At 31.8% G+C, this 19,220-nt stretch overlaps 1 protein-coding gene and 1 long non-coding RNA gene across 2 annotated transcripts; one reads left to right on the top strand and one right to left on the bottom strand.

Moving 5' to 3' along the window:
* The first annotated feature begins 12,400 nt into the window (after positions 1–12,400).
* On the top strand, positions 12,401–14,529 carry LOC129306242 (L-ascorbate oxidase homolog). Its single transcript, XM_054946718.1, has 2 exons — positions 12,401–13,907; positions 14,000–14,529. Exons 1-2 carry the CDS (start codon positions 12,559–12,561, stop codon positions 14,298–14,300), a joined length of 1,650 nt encoding a protein of 549 aa, XP_054802693.1. The 5' UTR covers positions 12,401–12,558; the 3' UTR covers positions 14,301–14,529.
* Positions 14,530–17,280: 2,751 nt separating this feature from the next.
* On the bottom strand, positions 17,281–18,277 carry LOC129306245 (uncharacterized). Its single transcript, XR_008592178.1, has 3 exons — positions 18,145–18,277; positions 17,732–17,880; positions 17,281–17,624 (listed from the first exon to the last, which is right to left on the bottom strand). It is a non-coding gene; the product is annotated as an uncharacterized LOC129306245 (long non-coding RNA).
* Between the last annotated feature and the right edge of the window lie 943 nt (positions 18,278–19,220).

The following is a 19,220-nucleotide window of genomic DNA, read 5'->3' on the forward strand; positions in this document are numbered from 1 at the left end:
AACTAATATATTAAATATATGATTTTAATTTAAATATTTTAAAATTTTTTATAATTATATATAATTATTATCTTACGTTTAGATAGTAAGATTATTTTAAAACAATTTAAAAATAGAGACCAACAAATATTACTTTTAAAAATCCCCAGCCCCCAAAATGTGAATGCAGGTTCCGCCCCTCCATTCCTTGATGCATTACTTCAAACTTATAGTTCGAAGCTCATACACTAATTGGTTATGAGTAGTATAAATCTTCATTGAAAATTATCCAGAAATTTCGGATATTTGACTGTTGCAAAATAGCATTTTCTTTCCACATGACATTATTTAGAATTTATTTAGGATTAAAGAGTATTTTTATCCTTAAACTATTTTGACAGAAGATGCGAAAGTAAAATCGTGTTAGTTTAAGAATAGAATCATAAAATACAACAAAAATACAAGAAAAAAATTGAACGATATTTATGAAAAAAAAAAGAAAAAAATGAAACAAAATCAAAAGGATAATGATTAAGGAAAAGATTCTTTAGAGCACTTGTTTCTTAGAACCTCAATCCTTCAAAAACACTACAAGAGTTGATTATGCTTTTGATCAAGTATGTTTTTCACACGAAATGCCACCATAAAGTACTAAGACTCATAAAAGTTATATATTCTAAAATGAATAATTTTATTTAACTTTTTTGTTGAAACATATGTTTTGATAATTACAAAATTAAGAGAAGATGTGTGTGTTATTTGTGCAAAGAATTAGATTTGACCTTTGGTCATATTTCTTATCATTTATCTCACTACATAGATCATTTTAATGAGAAACATATCTCATTTGAAAATAGACTCTAATAACTTTTTAATGATAGTTTACTTATTCAAAATGAAGTTCTATTAAGAAAGATATGAATTTTAGAAGTCAAGTGTTGAGATATTGATTCTGCATAGCATTTAGAATTGACCTTTATTCACTCTTTTGATCATATCTCAAAAGTTACATTGACTTTAAGTGTAAAAATTCTTTTATTGAAAACTAGATTTCAAGAAATTTTCAACGATATATAGTTTGTTAGATTTAGAGTTGTATTGAGAGAGTTATAATCTTATAAATTTCTATACAGTAGAACCCTTCAAATCATGCGTGAATGAAAGAGGGACACATGTGTGAAATATCCTCAAAATGCTTTAGTATGCAATTCAAGCATAAATCACTTTCCATGCATGCGTAAAACATCACCCAGAAGCCTTATTTTCACTCAATAACTTATGTGATCCAATTCAAGTGTGAATCACTTTTGTCCACGTGTGATTTATCACCTATGCAATATCACATGACGTTTCAAGTATGATTTGTCATGTTTCAAGCAAGATTTGTCACTTGTGCATGTGAAATTGCTATTTCACACATGAATGAGTTTTGTTCCACACATAAAGTGTCACCAATAGCTATAATCATTGTGTAACGGCTATAAACATTCATATTATGTCTCCAACACTTATTTTACTTCATAAGCTATAAATATAACTTATTTTAACAAGTGATTTAAGCTCAAAAATCATCAAACTATAAAATTCATGTTCATATTACTCTTATTATATGAAAATTATTGTTCTTGAGCTAACATCATCTATATTTTCATCATTTGGGTATTAGAGTTTTATTATACTCATCATTGATCTTAGAGAGAGTTTTGACTGAGTGATTCACATATTCAAAATCATTGTAAAGGTGAGGGAAATATTTTTCTTGTAATCAAGAAAAGTTGTCCTCTTAGGAAAAGAAGCTCGCTAGTAAAGTGAGTTGCTATAAAGGCTTACAAGTGCCAGAACTAAACTTATGGTTGTACTAAGGTGGCAAGAACCTACTTAAACTTGTGTTATAGTGGAGAAATCTTAACTGATTGCTTGGAGACTACACTTAGGCTCAAGTGGTGAAGCTAAACTAGGATAAATCATAATTTACACTCTCTCTTCCTTTATCACTTTATATTTCCAGCAACCTTAGTTAATGCTATATATTAGTATATAAAATTGAATTTGATATATCTACATGCTCTTGCTTAAACTTTCACTTAGAAATTAATTTTACACATATTGAGCTTGTGAAAATTACTTTAATATTCTTACAATAACAGTTTAAAACTTAAATTTACTCAAACTTTCCCTTACACACAATTTTATTGAAAAAGGTTTTTAAAGAACTAAAATTTCTTAAACACCTATTTTACCCTCCTCTTGGGTGTGTTGCCATACCCAACATTCTCTTCCTTTTTACAAGAGGGAGCAAGCCTAATATATATAGGCTCATAATAAAGACTATTTTCTAAAAATAAAACTTTAATTTTGTAATACTAAGAAGGGAATAAAAATAATATAAAATAAAGGATAAAATATTTAGCCACATAATTTAGGAGATGTGATCCTAAAATTATGGAATTAAAAAAATTAAAAAAATAATATAACTAATCTTAATATTTGACTAAACTCAAAATAGAAAACTATGACTAGTCTTGCTCTTTAAGAAAGAAAGTTAAGTCAAAGGACCACCAAATTAGGAAGCAATTAAGGAGACAATCAATAAGAAACTCAAAATCATGCCACCCTTGACCTCTTTACTAAGGTTTCATGCCTCATTGCTTGCAAAAAGCTCTACTTGTAATCTTCCTTATATTAGGCAAGGGTTTGCACCTTTCAAGCTTAACTCTTCATGGATTTAGATCTTAAACACATTATACATGCTTAGATGCTTTCCTTTGGACTTGAAAGGTGTGCCCCAATGTTCTCCAAGCTCTTGGACTTTCTTGCACAAGATTGAACAAGACTTGCTTCACGGCTTTAATTTAGGCTCTTATCATTAGGCCTCCAACATATTGTAAAGGGTTCTTAGGCGCGTTGAATTTAAAGTGTTAGGCTCCTTTCTCCTTGCCTTTGACTCCTTTCATACCGCATGCTCATGCTTGTTATCCTCAAGCTTCATTGCCATGTCATCCATGCCATGAGGTCCATCATTTTCTCCCAGTTAGAAAGGATTTGTCCTCGAATCTATAGAATCATGTAAAGATAAATTTGAAACATTGAATGTGACACTAATATTGACATAAGAGCTAGGTAAATCAACCTTGTAAGCATTATCATTGATTCTTTCTAAAACTTAGAAAGGTCCATCTCCTCAGGCTTCAAGTTTGGATTTTCTTTGACTAGGAAGTCTCTCTTCTCTTAAATATAACTACACCCAATCTTCAAGCTCAAAGATCACATGTTTCCTGCCTTTATTGAGTTGCTTGGCATATTGGTCATTCTTATACTCTATGTCTTCTCTAACCTTAGCATATTGTCTTACACAAACTCATCTTTTCTCTTGCCATCAATGTTAGCATACTTAAAAAAGGCAAAGGGAAAATATCAATAGGAGACAATGAATTGAAACCATAAATAATTTCAAATAAAGAATAAGAAGTAGAAGAATGAACAACCTTATTATAAGCAAATTTAATTTGAGATAAACATTTCACCTAATTCTTCAAATTTTTTTAAATTATTGCTCTTAGCAATGTTGTCATAGTTCTGTTGACTACCTCATGTTGTTGATGGACAGTAGTAGAGAAAAGTAACTTAGTTGCCAATTTATGCCATAGGGTTTGTCAGAAATGACTAAGAAACTTCACATCCCTGTCACTCACAATAGTCTTAGGTAAACCATGAAAACAAACAATCTCCTTAAAGAATAAGTCATCATTATTAATAGCATCATTAGTTTTAGCACAAGCAATAAAGTGTGTTCTCTTAGAGAGTCTATCCATAACAACAAATATGGAATCTTTTCCTGTAGAAGATTTAGGCAATTCAATTATAAAATCCATAGAGATATGTTCCCAAAGGTGAGAGGGGACAGGTAAAGGAGAGTAAAGTTAATAAGATTGGACCTTAGATTTTACTTGTCTACATTTAATGCATTTATCACAAACATATATGACATCTTTTCGCATATAAAGCCAAAAGAAATGATCAAACAAAATAGTCAAAGTTTTCTCTACACCGAAGTATCCCATCAAACTACTATCATGTGCCTCCTTAGTAAGGAACTCATGCATAAAACAAATAGAAATGCACAATTTGTTTTTTTTAAAAGAAATCCATCAAATATAAAGAAATTTCTAGATTCATAACTTTCACAAGATTTTCAAATATTTTCAAAAGCAAAATCAATTTATAAAGATCTTTTAAAATCTCAAAGCCAAGTAATTGAGCATGCAAATAGCAAAGTAGTTATGCCTCTTAAATAAGGCATCGGTAATGACATTTTTTTCCTTGCTTATGCTTAATCACATAACTAAAGGTCTCAATAAACTCCATCCAGTGAGCATGTCTCTTGTTCATGATTAGAAATTTTAGAATGAATGATAAATTATTTAAGCCATAAATAGTGTTGCCACATTTCAAAGGCCCTCTTTAGAGCATAGAGCTCTTTGTCATAGGTGAAATAATTTAAAGCCACACCATGTAGCTTTTCATTGAAGCAAGACATGAGCTTAGAATCCTGCATTAAAATAGCACCTATACCAATCCCAAAAGCATCACATTGAATTTCAAATACTTTAGAAAAATCAGGCAAAACAAGTAAAAGGGGGTTAGTTAATTTATCATTTAGGGTTTGAAAAACTTTTTCTTTGTGTAACATCCTGATCCTTAGATAATAAATAAATTGTGAAATTTAAATTTTTGTTGAGTATTCAAAATTAAGAATTCATATTGTTTTGAGGTTTAGAATAAATAAATTTATATTCAAGGTTATTTAAAGTTAATCATATATCTAGGCATTCAAATATGAATTAAATTTAGGCTAAGAATCATACAAAAGATGTTTATTTAAATTATAATGTAATTAATATATATATATATATATAAGGAAAGTCAAGCCACTGAAAAGTGGTTAGGAATTTTTGATTCCTGAGTTTGAAATTGCTCCCTTAGTTTGAAAAAAAAATAATAATAAAATGACTGTGAGACCCACTTCTATTATAAATATCCTCCTTTCCTTCTCATTTTTTCACACAGTTTTCTTCCTCTTTTTCTTCTTTCCATTTCAAGTTTTACATAGCATTGTTCATTTTATTCAAGTAAGGTTATAAATTTTTAGATTATTTAGGTGTGAAAAATGAATTTTATATTTCAAGGTCTCTTCATAAATACTTTTACTTATTTAGAACTATCTAACAGTAGTATTATTTTGATGTATAAAGAAAATTCTTTGATTAGAATTTTTTTATATGATAGTTACTATGAGATTATGATTATTCAAAAATAAATGTTAAGATTGTTGAAGGTATAAAAATATTATAGAATATTTCTTTGAGATTAAAACTTAGATTTGAGAATCTGAGTTAAATTATACACCTATATAATTGATTTTATATTAGATATGAGATGTTGGGATATGTTTCTAATTATTAGATATATATTTGAATATAAATAAATTTTTTTGAGGCTATGAAATGATGATTTGAGGCTTGAGGGTAATTTTTAAATTTTTAATTTATTTTTGAATGAATTTTTGGAAAACAAATTGATGAAATTTTGATATTATGATTGATTTAAGACTAAGGTATAGTCTATTGAGGTATGGGAATTTCAGAAAGGAATTTAAAAAAAATTAAATGAGGCACTAAGGTTGAATTAGTGTTAATATCTAAATTAGGCCTAAACTTTCTAACTCTTTAAATTAAATTATTTATTAATTTAATATAAAATTATTATTTAGTATTATGAAATTAGTATTATACATATATTATTAAATGATTGTGTAGAGTGTGTTGCCCAGGAGAGTGGTGAAAGAAGTGTTGTGCAGAGGAATGTGTTATATAAGATACGAGATAACCATTATTAATATATGATGGTATGTGTGTGTGTGGTTAATTGTGTGTTTGTTTTGTTATTTGAAAAATATTGATTTTTTGTTGAGAAATATTATATATGAATATTTTCATTCGAAAATAATTGCTAAGTGTATATTATGACTATTTTGTGAATATTGGCATTGCTGAAAACATGAGATAAATTGTCTAGTTGATATAAAAATTTGCCAAATGATTTTGTTTAGTTGTTATAAATGCATGACTAGTCAGAGTATATTGAAAATTGTTTGGTAGGAATTTTTATATGGTTAAGTTACCATGTGATAAGCTCTTATTGAAACCATTGTGTGGCTTATAGGTTGGTTCAACTCATCTTTGACTGGGTGACTTGACATCCGAGCATGGTGTGAGGAGAAATATAAGGTATAGTTATGATAATTAAATAATTGTTTGAATTGTTGTTTTATTTGACTACTTAGCAATCGCATGATTAACTGCTTCATGTACAATATTACATATTAATATTTGGTTATTTGAACTTTTAAGTTTTATTCCTCGTGGTTATTAATTTTTTAGGAGTGAGTTCGGTCGGAGAGTACCTGAGGCATGATTCGATGTATGAGATATAGTTTTCTAATTCAGCCTCTTTATTTTCATTAATGATGTATATTATGCCAACCTAGGATGGATATATATATATATATATATATTGAACATGTGGAATTTATTTATAAATTATTGTATTTATATGCCAAGAGAATGTTGTCTGTCTCTCGTGGCCTTGGGTATTTGTAAAGTAAAATTTTGATCAAGTATGCCCTTATGTGATAGTTTTTTGGTGGTAACCATTATTTGAAAAAGTGCAATTGGGCCCAAATTGGATATTTATCGTAGAAGCATGGTTTTTCAATTGTTGTTTATGTGACCATAATTTTGAAATTATAATAGGAATATACATTTGAAATATTTAATAACTATTTTTCTTAATTATCATGGTAAAATAAATTTATTATGTTTGAATCTTTCTAACATGATAGACTCTTTTTATTATGATAGATTATTTATAAAATATTTTTATAATTTTTTTTACCTTAGTAAGAGTTTAAAATTATTAAAATAATTTATCAAATTATTAACTTGCAAAAAATAAGTGTTGCGGAGAGGAAAAGAAAGCCTTAGCTACACTGCAGCTTGCGAGTTGCGATTCCTCTTCATCTTAGCCTCTCCTCTCTTCATCTCGGACTTGCGACTCTGCCTCTCCTTCTTCTAGCTCTCGGCCTCATGAATCACGATCTCTACAACTCAGCCTCTCCCCCTCTCGGCCTCACAATGTCGGATCTCAATCTCTCAATCTCGACGAGGGAGTCACAGTACTCTCGCCCCTTGGCCCTCGCTCATGATTTCAGATTGTCGGCGTCTCTCCCTCATGATGCTCACTTCTCGGCTAGCTGGATATCGGCGACGGTCTCTTGAAGGACTCCTCTAGATAGAGAACCGTAGGTGGTCGTTCTTGCCTCTGTCATGGTTCTCGATCTTGACTTCAGTTGCTCTCGCTTCTATCTAATTCTTTGATTCTAATCTGATCTCAACTGCTTCTAGTTAAAATTGATTATTCGCTATCTGATTGATTGATTCTCTGCTATGCCCCTGTCTCTGCTTAGTTGTTTGGAGTTTACATTATTCAGGTAGTTAAGTTTGCCAAGGCGGGAACTTCATCATTTAAGTCATATAAGAATCTGTTTGTGCAAATCTTTCAGGAAGAAGTTTATCTTGGACAATTGAATGGCTGTTTCACCAAACAGATATCATTGTAGCTGACCATGGGTGAGCCACACTGCTAATTTCTTCCGCTTTATATGGTGCTATGTCACAAAAGAAAAATAAAGATGCTGCTCTGTTACATTTTGACTGTCTGATAAGAGTTTAGAGAATTCAGTTTTTGAGAGGATGTCATGCTCATGATTTCTAAAGTCGATGAGAACGCAAGCTTCAACACCATTTTGGAGAAGCATCCGTGGAATCATCAATTAAGGAAATTCTGTGAAGAGAAGCTGGATTGTCTGAAGCTTCTCATTCGAAAGCAACCAAAGGTTACTCTTTGTTGCCTTTCATCCGTTTAAGCTTGTGTTGTTTGTAGTGGAGTTCACATGCCTAGTTTAGCTTGTTAAAAATTCTAGGTCATGTTATATTTTGCTGTTGACGTTAATGTGGGGAGTTGTATTAAAATTATTCTATGCACCTCATAAAATATATGTTATTACAGGACCAAAGTCACCCTTTAAAGAGTTGCACATGAAAGCTCCGATTAGAGAGCAACTAATAAATGAAATCATTACAGGGGCCAAATTCAAGCTTTGATTCTGTGATTATTCAACCAAGCTCAAGCGTTGGTGGGTGGCAAAGAAGAAGATGCAACTAACAATGTCTTGGACTTAAGCTCATACTTTGATTCTATGATTTTATTTTTTATTTTTTTTTAAAACGGGCTTGAGCCTTTTAAATAAAGGCTAGATCTAAAAAAGGAAGCATTTTCAAGAAAATCAAGCTTTAAAATTTAGGCTTATATGAGCTGGACGTGCCCCTTTTTTAACTCCAAGTTATAGTCACTTTTAACACAGGCTCCATAATGTTAAAAGTCTTCACTTTCAACATCATTGATTCTACACCACGTCCAAGAATCCTATGTTAAAAGTCTTCACTTTCAACATTATTGATTCTCCACCACGTTCAAGAATTGGTGCGAAAGAGTTAATTTAAGAAGTGATGAATGTACGTTCTGCACTCAAGAAAGTATTTCAAATAAAATAAAGAAGTCTTGACAAGCCATGCAACTATTATATTGGGCACAATGTTCAATTTAATTACATAACACCAACACATCTCAAGGAAACACAACTTCAGTAAAGATAGATCTAATTTCGCTCAAAAAAAAAAAAGTAAAGATAAATCCAATCTTTCATGCATTGTTTTAGTTTTTGTATAATTTTCAATACACTGACCGCCTGACACAAATCAAAGACATCTTCACATACACCACCTGGTGAAACATAACTGTAAATGAAAAAGATCCAAAGCTCGTTATCCCTCTTATATCCTCTAGCTTTTAGATTTGATCTCCAAGTCTGAAAAAATAATAATAAATTAACAGCTTAACTATCACATCGACATGGTACACAGACAAAATAAAAGCTAACAGCTTTATTTATTCTATGAATTTTTTTAAAATTGTCATCAGACAATGTGGATTAAACTAGAGCTAACTATTTATATTGATGAGGATACTGAGTTAAAAATTTGTAAATGGAAAAATTAATTATTTTGAATTATATAATTTTTGAACGTGTAATATTAATACAACACCAAAACCTTTTGGGAATGATTCAAATTTCTCTTAAAAAATGAGTGGGGTGGGGGGGTGTATGTGTGTATCAAAATGGAAATTTTACTGGTAAAACAACACCTTTTATTAGTTTGGGGGAGGGCAATTATCGTAAACAAGCAATTTCAAAGTGTGGTATTTGACCGAGTGATAGAAATTGTAATGCACAAAATATGCCATTGATTAAAAATAAAAGTGTGTTCAAATAATATTTGGTTACATATTTAGAAAGAGTGAAGGCCGGTACTTGATGAGGCATTGTATTCTAATGGGATGTTATATATGTTTGGACAATTTTGTATACTCATAGTACCAGATACGTGATTGAATTCATAGCCTGTATAAATCTCTCTCAACTTTGGCAGCCTCTTGAGATCCAATTTATTCAATTTAAGAAATAGTTTCCGATCATTACCAATAACTTGTTCACTTTCATAGCCTTGAACAACCCACTCAAGTTCAGAGCAATCATTTATAATTATTTTTTTAGTGAAGAGCAATGAGATGTTAGAGAATAAGAGAATAACCTTTTCATTTTTGCAATCATATATACCAATTCTCTCAAAGCTGGGGAAGCAAACTATGAAAGAAGCAGAAGAAATAAGGTTTCGAAGTGACTCTTCACAAAATACTCCCTCCCATTGATCGCATGCTTTTTACTCCAAGTTTGTTCAACTTTGGGAGGCTTGTAATTGCGACAAGAGTGTAGATACTTCTTAATCTTTCGCATCTCCGCAATTTAACTTCTTGAAGTCTATGGAGGCTTATAATTTGTGTGTGGGCCTTCCAAATAAATTCCAACTCTGGCAGATCCATTAAATGTATAGAACATAATTCTGAATTCAACACCTTTGGCCTTACACTCTCGTTCTTCTTTTTCTGTAAAGTAAATGTATTCAATGATTAGATGGTAATCTATACGATGGTCAAAATCACATCAAATGCTAGAATGCTGATCTATAACATTTACTAATTAGGCCCTATTAATTTCACATTTTAAAATTGTAATAATTGAATCTCAGCATGATGGGTATAATATATATATATATATTATATTATAAATTTACAGATATGCATCCCCAGCTACACTGATTTATTTCAAATAAAACAGTCTTGGATAAATACATTTTAGTTCAAATCATGAGGAGCTCGCTGGTGCCAACAAACTATAACATGAAAACTTATTTCGTTCACAAACAACCTTTATTACTAATACAATTAATGCAAAACATTAAATTTGACTCAGTCCATGCAGCACTTCTGGAAGGTGGGAACATTAAACTTTGTATGCAAAAACATTAAATAAAAATCGAAATAATTAATTATTGCCTGTTATTGAGGATATATTTTTATTACAAATATATATCATTTGATAGTAAACACAAATTTTTTAAATAAATTTAAAAAGAAAACATGCCTATTTCAAAAACAAGGAAAACGGTAGAGTGAATAAAAAAAAAAAAAACCTCTTAAAATATCCAAACCACAACATGACCTTTATAACATTCACTAGAAATTAGACCCAATCAATTTCACATTTTTTTTGGGTAAACAATTGCACGTATTTTTAAATATTGTAATGTAACAACTTCATAAATACAACAATAATAATGTGGGGGGAAATTTGTAACTCACAAATATTATATATTTTTTGTTGCATGATTATTCAATATTTATTATCTATTAGTATAACTATATGTTGTTAAATTATTGCATTAATTTCATAAAGTAATTAAATAGTAAATTGATCCCCAAATTATTTGTCCACAAGCATATAAGACTCTAAATTTATTTTTAATATAATATTTTCTTTCAACTTTTGACAGCAGTGTACAAAGAGAGGTAGAAAATCGGTTGAGATGGTTTGGGCATGTACAAAGAAGACCAAGGGAGGCACCAGTGAGAAGAGTGGAACATATAACTTTGAGTCCGATTAAGAGAGGTAGAGGAAGGCATAAGAGAACACTCTTGGAAGTTGTTGAACGTGATCTCTTAATTAATAATATTTCTAAAAGCTTAATAAATGATAGAGCACAATGGCGTCTTGCAATCCATGTAGCCGACCCCACCTAGTGGGATAAAGGCTTGTTGTTGTTGTTGTTGTTGTTTTTGACAGCAGTGTAATATTAAATTGAACCATATTCTTGCACATTCAAGTCCAAATGTATATCCTGATATATCATGGGAATTCATAAGCATGAATACTAATTGGAAGAGGATATGCATATCATAATGTGTATTCCCTCCATTTAAAAATATAAGACATTTTTAATTGAATTTTACTTTCAATAAGATAGTTATCTACTTTCAAACTAATCTTATCTTTTCATATTTACCCTTATTAAACACTCTATAATAAATATAAAGTCACTATCAATAGGGGCACTTTTGAAAAAAAAAGTATGATTACACCTTAAAAAAATTAAAAATGTCTTATATTTTTGAATAGCCAACTCTTTAAAAAATACCTTTTATTTTTAAACGGAGGGAGTCACAATTATTATCTTCTTAGGAGCCATGAAGAATATAATATTTAACTTTGCACCTTGGTTCATAATTTGATTTATGTTGGCTGCAGTGACTTTAAAATAGATATCCTTAACACAGAATTATTTTATTAAAATTTCAAAAGAAAATTCTATCTTATTTTCACCATATAATTCCCAATAATTATTGTCATAAAAAATTATTACATATTCTATCCTAATATTAAATAATATACAAGCAAGCTAGACTAATCTTAAAAAATGTATTTAATAAAATAATGAAATTAAATCCCACGCACCATAAATACTACTGAAAGTCATCAAAATTTTCGTTTACATTTCGGTCAACAACGCTATCAAGCTGATGAACAATTTGCTAACTTAATAAATCTAATAACCCTACAAGGCCTGTTTCAGACTTTCACTATTGTCTTTCCTTAATTAAAAGATTAATTAAATTTAATTAACAAGTGAGACCAAGTCCTCTGTCAAAGCCTGATGCTCATTAATTTATGTCTGCGTAGTTTTCGTTTTAACAGTTTCCTAAAATTAGATTTGTGGTTCAAATTGAGAGCGATTCACGTCGTTGAAACTTACTGTTAAGTTTAGAAAAGTTGCTATCTTTTTACAAGAACAAACCTAGTATATATACTCAAGGCTAAATGCGAATTCTCAGAACAGGAAGAATTAATCTCCTCCTTCCACTTTAGAAAAAGGCAAGAGGGTATATAGGAGCAATACAACAAGCATATCATTTTTTATACCAGAAAAAGTGATTCGAATCACATATTGAAAAACCCAAAAAAAGAGGGTCAATTATTGTTTTGTCCGTAGGTTATCACGAGCCAAGATGATGATGTTCGTGTTTTTTGTTTTCCTCTTGGCTGGATCTTTCTCAGTGATTAATGGTGAAGATCCTTACGTGTTCTATACTTGGGAAGTCACCTATGGTACTCTCTCTCCTCTGGGAGTCCCACAACAAGTTATTCTCATCAACGGCAAATTCCCAGGACCCCTCATTAATGGTTCATCGAATAACAATTTCGTTGTCAATGTCTTCAACAAGCTTGACGAGCCATTTCTCTTAACCTGGCAAGGTGTTCAACACAGGAAGAATTCATGGCAAGATGGTACACCAGGAGCTCAATGCCCTATCCCACCTGGCACAAACTTCACCTATCATTTCCAGATCAAGGACCAGATCGGAACTTTCTTCTACTTCCCCACCACGGGATTACACCGTGCCGCCGGCGGGTTTGGCCCAATTCGCGTGTTCAGTCGTCTGTTGATTCCTGTCCCTTACCCAGATCCTGAAGGTGAGTTTGATTTCCTCATTGGTGATTGGCACACAAAGAGCCATTCAACTCTTAGAAAGTTCTTGGACAGTGGTCGCTCTATTGGGAGACCAGATGGAGTTCTGATCAATGGCAAATCAGCGAAAGGTGATGGCAAGGATGAACCATTATTCACAATGAAAGCTGGCAAAACATATAAATACAGAGTCTGCAATGTAGGGATTAAGAACTCACTCAACTTCAGAGTCCAAAATCATCCCATGAAGCTCGTGGAAATGGAAGGATCTCACGTTGTTCAAAACATGTACGACTCACTTGATCTCCATGTAGGTCAATGCCTTACAGTGCTCGTGACAGCTGATAAAGAACCTAAAGATTACTACGTTGTTGCTTCGACTCGATTCTCCAAGACTCTTGTTGTGGGAAAAGGAATTATTCGTTATGAAAATGGAAAAGGACCAGCTTCACCAGATCTACCTGAAGCACCAGTAGGTTGGGCTTGGTCTCTGAACCAGTTTCGATCTTTCCGATGGAATCTAACTGCTAGTGCAGCTAGACCTAACCCTCAAGGTTCATACAAATATGGTCAGATTCCGATCAATCGTACAGTTAAGTTGGTTCATTCGGTTAGTAGGGGACAAGGGAAGCTTCGCTATGCAATCAATGGTGTGTCTCATGTTGAGCCTGAAACGCCAATGAAGCTTGCAGAATACTACGGAATTTCTGATAAGGTGTTCAAATATAACATCATGCCTGATCAGCCACCAGCAAATCTGGAAAATGTCATTGAAGCCCCAAATGTCATGAACATCACATTCCGTGAGTTCGTTGAGATCATCATCGAGAATCACGAGAAGAGCGTCCAGTCTTATAACTTGGATGGCTATTCCTTCTTCGCGGTCGCGTTAGTGTTTCGTTCTCTTCACGTATTGAACTTATATACGATTCCTCGTACCTAGTGATAAGTTCTTTGTCTTATTGTTGGATTATTTGCAGGATTGAGCCTGGGAAGTGGAGTGTAGAGAAGAGGAAGAACTATAACCTTCTGGATGCTTTGAGCAGGCACACAGTGCAAGTGTTTCCAAAGTCATGGGCAGCGATACTGTTGACATTCGACAATGCAGGAATGTGGAACTTCAGGTCGGAGATTGCAGAGAACCGCTACTTGGGACAACAGTTCTACATTAGCAATTTGTCGGAAAACAAATCTTTAAGAGATGAGTACAACCTTCCAGATTTTGTGTTGAAATGTGGCATCGTTAAGGATATGCCAGTGCCACCGCCTCAATACACCTAATTTTTTTTATACGTTAATTGTTTCTTCTTTTCTTTCTTTCTTTCTTTCTTTCTTTCTTTTTCCTTTCTTTTTATCCTTTTTAGTTATTATTGCGATTATATGAGAAACTTTTGAGATGGAAATTCAGTAGAGTGTTGTAATAATTTAATAATTGATGAGGTTGGAATAATTCTGTCTTTGATCTGTGTGATCAAACCGTTTCTATAAATGTAGCTACACTTTTGTCCTATATTTGCATTTTTCTTCTTATTTGTTCCTTCTTACTGATATCTGATGTATACATTCGGTAATTTTGATAAATAAATGGGAAAATTAATGGGAGAATATCAATAAGAAATTTATTTTTTTTGAAACAATCTCTAACAAATAGGAATTAATAAATTAGCAAATAAAATTATTTTTTTTAATACCAGAAGTCTTTCTGGGATCTTTCATTATATTTTTTTTTTTCAAAATTAATTTCCAAGTCCTTCTACTTTCCTCAAAATAAAATTGTTTTCTTTAATCGATGCCTTATAATTTAATCCGTTAGATTTATTAATCTGTGAAGATTGGAATTCCTAAATTTTTCATAAAGAGATTATATGACTTTAGAATTAATTACATAAATTTTCATAACTCAATATTATATAATTAGATTATCTTTCTGAATAAATTTTATACATATAGAATTTTTATAAAAATTAATAAAAATATAAAATATTGTATTAAATCAGATTAAATTATATTTTTTTACCGAAAATATTGAATCAAATTTCATATAAACTTTAAAAGTGTTTTTATTTTGATTAATCATTCATTAATAATGTTAACATTCAAGTATTACTATGTCTAACGAATCAAACTATATATAAGGATTTGATTAAAACAAGATAAATTAGCTCTATTATTTGATTAGCCATGAGCATATTTTTTCCTCTAAAGAAAACAAATATGAATTCATTAAAAACAGCTAGAAATGCACAATACTAGTTCAAGCTCTAAGAGGAGGTCTCAAAAATAAGGGGTTCACGGGAAGCTTAAAAAGGGAAATAAAACAACTCTAAGAAGGGGGAAAAAACGGAAATGCAAGTGAAAAAGATCTTCATTAAAAACACTTTGCTGCCTTGAAGATGGGAAGAGATTAAATTCTATTCTTTGATCACAGACATGTAACATCTTGATTCGCAATTAACGCTTAGAGCCACTAGGACTAGTTTGCAATGTTAGGACCTTTGGAGTAGAAAAAAATATAGGCAGAATGGAAATTTCAAAAAAAAAAAAAGTGGGGCAGAAGTGCAATTTCAAAAAATTCAAGAGCCACAATGCAATTATATAAAATATCGGGGGCTAAAATGAAATCCCTGAAAAATATAAGGGTCAAAATAAAATTCTGAAAACTTTTAGGGCTCAAATGTAATTTCAGAAAGTTTATGGGTCAAAATATAATATCCAAATGACTCGAGGAAATTTGTAATTTTCAAAAGTTTGCTGGCCGGGCTATTAACATGGCAGGATGACACGTGGCATATTCTGGTTGGTTGGCGTGTCATTGATTGGACACTTCAGGAATGACATGACATATCAAGCAACTATGATTGTGCCACGGCACATGACATCACCCGCTAGCTACTGACTCCTGTTTAAGGTTTGCAATGCCTGTTTGGCTAATAAAGGCTTGGAAGTTGATGTTTTGAAATTAAATGGCAATGACGGTTCTAGTATACTTCAAAATCATCGAACTCCAACAAATTTTCAAGCATTTCTCGTATCTGGGAACCTACTCTCATACTAAAACTGATATAGAAACTCGAGAAAGAGAGGAAAACACTCCTTTGGAAAGAGAAATTGTTTATCTTGCTTCCTTCAAAATGTGACATTAGAATTCTATTTATACTAAAATATTTCATTTGTTTCTATATATAAAATTTTTAATCAAATCATATGAATGAATAAAGATTATTTATCTAATTAAAAGCATATCAATATTTTAATTTTACCTTAATTATTGTAAATAAAAAATAACTCTTTTTTTCATAGTAAATTAATAAAAGTATTTTTTTTCCTTTTCAATTTAATAAAGGTATAATGGCTTATTCATTAAAAAATATGTTAACAACTTTTATATTTAGAGGCAAAAAATGTTTTAGAAAATTCGTTATATATAAAGACTGAAGAAGTATTAAGTTCACCTATAGAAAGCTTTAAATCTAAACGGAAGAATTACAAAAATTTAAACGAATTATAGGGAGGGAGGTTACAGTTCATTGCGGAAATGTTACAACTCATTTTTTGTAGAGAATGCTTGAATGCTTGATTATGGAGGCAATGAATGGCAGCTATTGAAGGGGCAAGTAGAAGTTTAACCCTCCGTTTTAGAAATTACTGAAAATTTTGCTATAAGATATGATAATTGATCGTTTTTATGTGATAAAGAATCAATGAATAAAACTTAAGAAATATATATATATATATATATATATATTACTTGTATATTTATAAAATTGATTATAAACATGTTGAAATATTGTTCGTTTTACACACACACACACACAGACATGTATATATAATGTAACTTTTTATCAATTATTGCATACACTCTGTAATCTCGTCTCCAAACTAGAAATTCTGGATCCTCTAGTGAACGCAGAATTCAGAGCTTCAGCACTATTTTTGATGCCATCTGCCTGTGGAATGATAGAAAAGAAAGAAGAAGATGACAAGGAAAGTGAAGAGCGTAATGACAGTGGAACAATTATAAATTTTATTAAGTGAAAAGAAAAAGATGTTCCAATCCTGAAGTAGAGTTTCCTGGACAAAAACAACGTTCATTTGCCTACCATTCCTGAGCTGCACAACTGTTAACCGGCAGCATTAATGCTTTTGGTGATGTTACTGTGAGAATTCATCCATTCACTTCTACATTACTCAATAGATTTACATCTTTATCTTTTTGGTTTTTCAGATACATTAATCAGAGCCTGTTTATACACCTTCAGTATTACAGATTGAGAAATCATTAATTCTTAATTAAAACAAATGGCTCTAAGTCATGTTACAGTATGTTTACAGATACAGATACATTGTTGTCATCAGCACAAATATCAAGCACTAAAGGATTATTCTGAATGTAGAGAGAAACACACAACGCTTATATGTATGTACATAGCCACATCCCCAAACTACCCTTTACCAATCTCGATGGAACTTTATTTCAAGAAATAGCCTCACTGAATTTTGATACTGTATGTGTATATATAAAATTCCGAAAACATCGCTGATAGATCAATCTCCTTAAGAAATCCAAATCAAATCCAGAATATTCATCTGTCTTTTGTCGCTTTGCTGCAATTGTATAACAATGACAAGATATGTCTCAAGGAAAAAAAAAATGAAAATAATACATAAAAATTTGACACCAACCAGCTGTGTTTTGGAACACTGAAAACTACCTTTTGGATGAACTCAAGCTTCTTCGTTTCTTGTTATCATCAGCCTTTGATATTGCAGCTTCTTTCTCCCTTGCAGCTGCTTCTCTTTTTATTTTCTTCCACTCTAATTCCATGGCCTTGCTCAGTGCCTCAACCTTCTTCATGAGCATCTGAGCATCCATAGGTCATACAATTTAGAAGATCAACATGTATACAAATGGAGACTTGATAGTATGGATACTAAGTCCCACATTCAGTAGTATGACCTGCTCAATTAGGTATTTAAGTAAGTTGGTTTTTCTACTTCAACAGCTAATTTTTAGGGTAAGATTCATCATATGCCATACATATTGATAGGCTAGGAAGACTTTCACAAAATTACGAGTCAAATGTGAATTTAGTCCAATCCTACGTGAGAAAAAGGAGGATGCTACCTTAATTTCTTCATCTTTGGCCTGCAAATTACTGTCTTTAGCTTCACAAGACTTTCTCAAGCTGATGACCTCTTTCTGAAGCTTATCATATAGAAAGCCTGAGACCACATCATTATCATCCCCTCCAACTGCATTTGCTGGGCTTTTCATCAGCATTATTATTGCCATTAACATTCAAATCCATTATGTCCGTGTGGTGGTGCACCTGGATTACTGTCTCATTTTCCTTCTCACCACTGTCAGCAACTTTACTTCTTGAAGATGCCCATATGCCTTTCTTGATGAACACATTTTCTGCAGGACCATATCTTGCTTTACAAGTCTCAGTGTTGATTTTGATGTTTGGCTGATGATGATGAAAGAGAGAACTTCCAATTGAAGATGCCCTTGGTTGTGATGTGGATCTCTTTCTCAGTGCACCACCAGTTGTTAGGAAACCTAAGATGTTAGACTTTTCTGGTTTTGGAGACCCTGAAATTGCAGTGTTTGGGTAACTTGAGACATTCTTCATTCCTTCTTCCAGTGTCTTTAGTCTCAGCTTCAGTTTATCCTGAAGAAAAGAACAATGTCAGGGATATATCATTGCAACTAAAACCGTCTTTAGCCAGAGAAAACCGTGCAAGATACAACAATCAAATCATGTCACAGCTTAAGAGACTTTTACAACCTATAGTTGGACTAAAATATTTACCTTTAACTGTGCCTCTGCCTTTGCTGTTCTCTCAGATATGGCTAATTTGTCTTTCATCCTGCTCATCTCAGCCTACACAAGGAAGGACATACTTAAATTTCGTGGAAAATTGCATCTAAGGACCTAAAAACTTGAAGAAATCTCATTAAAGGAGCTTAAAAACAATTATTCTGCCTAAGGAATAAAAGTTAACATCAAGTTTTTGGAGGCTTGTCCTATAAAGATTGAAGAATTATTTTTATGTTTTGGATAAATTAGGCTAAAATTTGGGGATTTATGCATAATTCTCCTCTCTTCCATCCATTGCTTGACAGGCATGACTTTGTCACTTTCATCCTTCCACTCATTAGCTAAAACAGTAGCAACTCTGTTGGCTGAAACTTTT

This window comes from Prosopis cineraria, unplaced genomic scaffold (genome assembly GCF_029017545.1).
Source record: "Prosopis cineraria cultivar Desert tree isolate PC_DT_omini unplaced genomic scaffold, ASM2901754v1 PC3, whole genome shotgun sequence".
Lineage (NCBI taxonomy): Eukaryota > Viridiplantae > Streptophyta > Magnoliopsida > Fabales > Fabaceae > Prosopis > Prosopis cineraria.